The 3,953-nt window shown below is 38.1% G+C and overlaps 1 protein-coding gene across 1 annotated transcript; it reads right to left on the bottom strand.

Annotated features, from left to right (window-relative positions):
- Nucleotides 1-882: 882 nt before the first annotated feature.
- LOC117920424 (expansin-A4-like) lies at nucleotides 883-2,220 on the bottom strand. The gene is made up of 3 exons (XM_034837936.1): nucleotides 1,943-2,220; nucleotides 1,551-1,854; nucleotides 883-1,441 (listed from the first exon to the last, which is right to left on the bottom strand). Exons 1-3 carry the CDS (start codon nucleotides 2,145-2,147, stop codon nucleotides 1,132-1,134), a joined length of 819 nt encoding a protein of 272 aa, XP_034693827.1. The 5' UTR covers nucleotides 2,148-2,220; the 3' UTR covers nucleotides 883-1,131.
- Between the last annotated feature and the right edge of the window lie 1,733 nt (nucleotides 2,221-3,953).

The raw sequence follows: 3,953 nt of genomic DNA, 5'->3' as shown, positions 1-3,953 counted from the left end.
GAATGATGTAATATCTTCAAAGGTGAGATCCGACTTTATTTTAGATTCCAAGATAGACACAGACTTCTTAAATACAGGAGGTTAACCCTTCAAAGTATACAGAATGCACGTAATTATTTACAATTAGTGTACTGTTGGGAGTTGCATTCAAGGAAGAGGAATTTTGTTGAGCTGGTACGGGACTAGAAGCGCAAAAAAAAAAAAAAAAAAAAAATGCTTGGAGCATGTTTATTTAACCTTGTTTGGGACTCTATAGAATAAAAGGAATAAAAAGCTTTTCAAAAATGAAAAAAAATAAAAGCAAGCATTTAAGCTGTCTTTCGTGAATTCTATTTGGATTGAGTATATTGATGATCATTTTTATAACCATGTCAGGCTTTGTATTAGATTAGTTCTAACTTCTAAGTAGCCCTTCAAAGAGGATGGAATGGTACAATTGGTTAATATTTAATTTGCCAAGGTAACCCTTCAAGGAAGATGGAATGGATGCAATTATGAACATTTAGTTCATTGTTGGGTGTTGCACTCGAACAGTAAAAGTAATTCTGTCCAGCTGCCATGGAACCTTCACGGGCAAGAAACTCAAAAAGACAACAAATGCAAAAGAGCTTGGGGTTTTTTTCAAAACTCTCAGAAGAATCATAACAAGCAATTAAGCTATATTCCGTGAATTCCATTTTGAATGGGGTATATAGATAACCACTTTTTTAAACCATGCTAGGCTTTCTAGACTGTATTAGTTGTATAAGGGGAGGGTTTGTTTTTTACCTCCTCCGTTTCTTTCGTCTTGCTTGCCTTTTTTTTTATGACAAATGTATGTATTTACTTTGCTTTTTATATATAATCTTTTGCCTATCAAAAAATGAGTTTACTGCCACACCAAATTTGAACTTGAGAATTTGATAACAAATCCATTACTTTGGTTGCCCGAACAGACCCTTAAAAGCAACAAGCCAACAACACAGCGTTTCCGAGACTAGCTCAGAATTGGGTCAATGTGTCTATCCTCTAAGGTGCCTGGACTGCTATCTTAAATTTTTTTACTGAAAACGCATGATATGCATGGTCCAGCAAACATAAGAGATCCTTTGTGCCTGGCAGAACAGGAAGGATATTAAGATGGAAAGGTCTCTACTTGAAGTTCTTGCCTTCAAAGGTCTGGCCGAACTGCCAGTTCTTTGGGGCGATATGCCAGGAGGTAGAGTATCTACCATCACTTGCTCTGACTCGGAAGGTGAGTGATTCCCCAACCAACATGGCGTCAGTCTCCCAGTTCTGACCCCAATTACGCTTGAGTGTTGTCCATTTCAGTTTGCGATCGCCCTTCACCTGCACACTCGTGATATCTCCAGCTCCTCCAACATTCCATATAAACACAAGGTTGAAGTAAGGATTCCCAGATATTGTGAATCGAATCCCTCCTTTCTTCTTGCATGGGACCCTGCAATATAAAAACCCACTAAGAAATCCTCTTCGTCCTATGTGCTTGTGGCTGCCATTGTTACTCACAATCGTGTTACAATCAAGAAGTGAGTGAGAGAGCATGTAACCTGCGATACTGAACTGGAACAATGCCAGCCTTGTACTCGGCAATCTGAAGAAATGCAGGCTGGGAGAGATCAAAGTGTTCACGAGGTGGATTACACCATCCTCCATTGCTACTTGGAGGGCACAGGTTGGTGGCTGTAACCATGAGTGATGCCTGCCCTCGCTTGCACCCCTGTGGATCATCCACACATTTGATTTCGAAACAGGCCCCACATGCCTGCCCACCATTGAAGAGAACCGTGCTCAACGCTGCGGTTTGAACCCCATACCCTTGCTTATGCAGGTCTCCATAGCCACAAGCTCCCCCTACAATCAACGTTCTCTCAAAGAGGTTATTAGCCATACAAACAAGTATTCCATCAATAACTAAACAAGTACGAGAAGGTTTTCATACCCATTGTTTGTGAGGCATCGGCTCCTCCATAAAAGGTGGCATGAGCATTATGCCAAGGGCCAGGCTTGAACTTTGGTCTATGGTGCTTGGAAAGCAATGCATGACGTGCATTCCCTGTCCATCCATTGGCATGGACATCATGAGACAGCAGGAGCAAAAGCAGCGGCAGCAATGATGACAAGAGGGCTCGCAAAGGCAATGCCATGGTACCTAAAAACTTTGTTTGGCAATGCCTTTGAGAGTCCAAGGGACTTGTAGTTTTTTTTTTTTTTTCTTCTCTCTTTGAGGTGAATGTCTTTAGATTCTGGGCTAGCTACAGAGATATATATAATGCTCAGATTTCAGTTAAGTCTGTTTTGCCTGTTTCGGGTGAGGAAAATTTATGAAGGGATGTCAATGAATTGAACCGTTACGAGGGGTTGCCTCCAGCTTTTGGCCACTGTTTCTAACCAGAACAAGGGCATCTATGTTTGGCTCCCCTCTACAAATGGCTCCTAAAAAAATTTCCTTTTAATGCATTTAACAACATATACAAAAATAAGAAATAAAACTGTATAATTAATTACATATTTTTAGAGCAATTCTATAATCAAGGGAATTTGTCTAAGGGATGATGACCTGATATAAAAAAAATAAAAGAGAAAACTGACCATTGAATTTTGAAGCTTACATTCCCCCCTGACCTTTTCTTATTCATTTATACAAGACTCCATGTGGAATCTCATAATAAAGATTCCAAATGACATTATCAATAATAATCATAATAGTAAGACTTTGTTCAGATGTCCCACAGAAAAATTCCTGAATAACAATGATGACAAAATTCTAACTCCGATTGAGAACATATATAATGATTAAGCTACAACAATATTGGTAGAGAGAGAGGTCCGTTATCCAAGACTACTTAGAGTAGTCACGGATAAAAACATTCATATTTCTTCAATTCTTGAATCCACTCGCCCCTTCCCTTGGAACTTTAACTTTCGTCATAACCTTTCCGATTCCGAGATAGAAGATTTAGAAAGTCTCATGCGGTCTCTTGATCATTTATATCTATCACATTCGGTTCCAGATATGAGATTCTGGTCTTTATCTCCTTCAGGACTTTTCACAATCAAATCTTTCTTCTTGCCTTATCCCAATTTTCTGGTTTGCCTTCAATTTTCTCTACCAAGTTAGTCTGGAATTCTTAAGTCCCTTTCAAAATCAAGTCCTTTGTTTGATTAGTGGCTCACAATAAGGTAATTACTAACGACATGCTGCAATTGAGAAGACTCTACAAAGCACTTAGTCCTGACATTTGCATGATGTGCATGAAGCATGGAGAAACAGTAGATCATCTTTTTCTTGTTCTTTGACGATGGGGTTGTAACACAAATTATTTCAGTTAATAAAGACAGATTGGGTCCCTCCTAGGAGCATCTTTGACATGCTATCTACCAATTTTAATGGTTTTGGATCTTCTAAGAGATGAATTGTTTTATGGCAAGCTGCATGCATCGCTTTAATATGAGTGGTGTGGCGGGAAAGAAATGCAAGAATTTTTTAAGATAAAGTAAGGAATTCAGAGAACCTTTGAGACATGATTCATTTCCTTGCTTCTCTTTGGGCTTTTTGTTATAAGGTTTTTAAGGGGATTTCCCTTAATGTGATACATCTTGATTGGTTAGTGATGTGTAACTCCAATGGGTTAGCCTAACCTAGAGCAGTTGTTTGTTTCTACTTTGTATTTTCTCGCATTTGTTTCCTTGTAGTTTTGTTTTTCTTTGGTGGGAGGATTTCTTATCCTTCTCTTGTACTTCTTTTTTATCAATATATTCATTTGTTGTTTCCTATCAAAAATATATATATATTGATAAAGAGAGAGAGAGAGATAATTTGTGGGAAATCATGGTATGGGGATTCGACAAATCGTATCTTTTTAAATCCTCAAAAAATAACGAAATAAATACATTCATTTTCGAACAAAAATCTACCTAAAATTAAATGAACAACATGGGTATGTTTAGAA

Source organism: Vitis riparia, chromosome 8, assembly GCF_004353265.1.
Source record: "Vitis riparia cultivar Riparia Gloire de Montpellier isolate 1030 chromosome 8, EGFV_Vit.rip_1.0, whole genome shotgun sequence".
Lineage (NCBI taxonomy): Eukaryota > Viridiplantae > Streptophyta > Magnoliopsida > Vitales > Vitaceae > Vitis > Vitis riparia.
The sequence above is the reverse complement of the archived record's forward strand: the minus strand, read 5'-3'. Positions and strand labels throughout refer to the sequence as shown.

Bases quoted from the DNA above. Each gene is read 5' to 3' on its own strand.
- LOC117920424 (XM_034837936.1), bottom strand. From the start codon at position 2,147: ATGGCATTGCCTTTGCGAGCCCTCTTGTCATCATTGCTGCCGCTGCTT. The intron at 1,855-1,942 runs GTATGAAAACCT...CGTTGATTGTAG, and splicing joins CGATGCCTCACAAACAATGG to GGGGAGCTTGTGGCTATGGA. The intron at 1,442-1,550 runs GTTACATGCTCT...TTTATATTGCAG, and splicing joins GTTCCAGTTCAGTATCGCAG to GGTCCCATGCAAGAAGAAAG.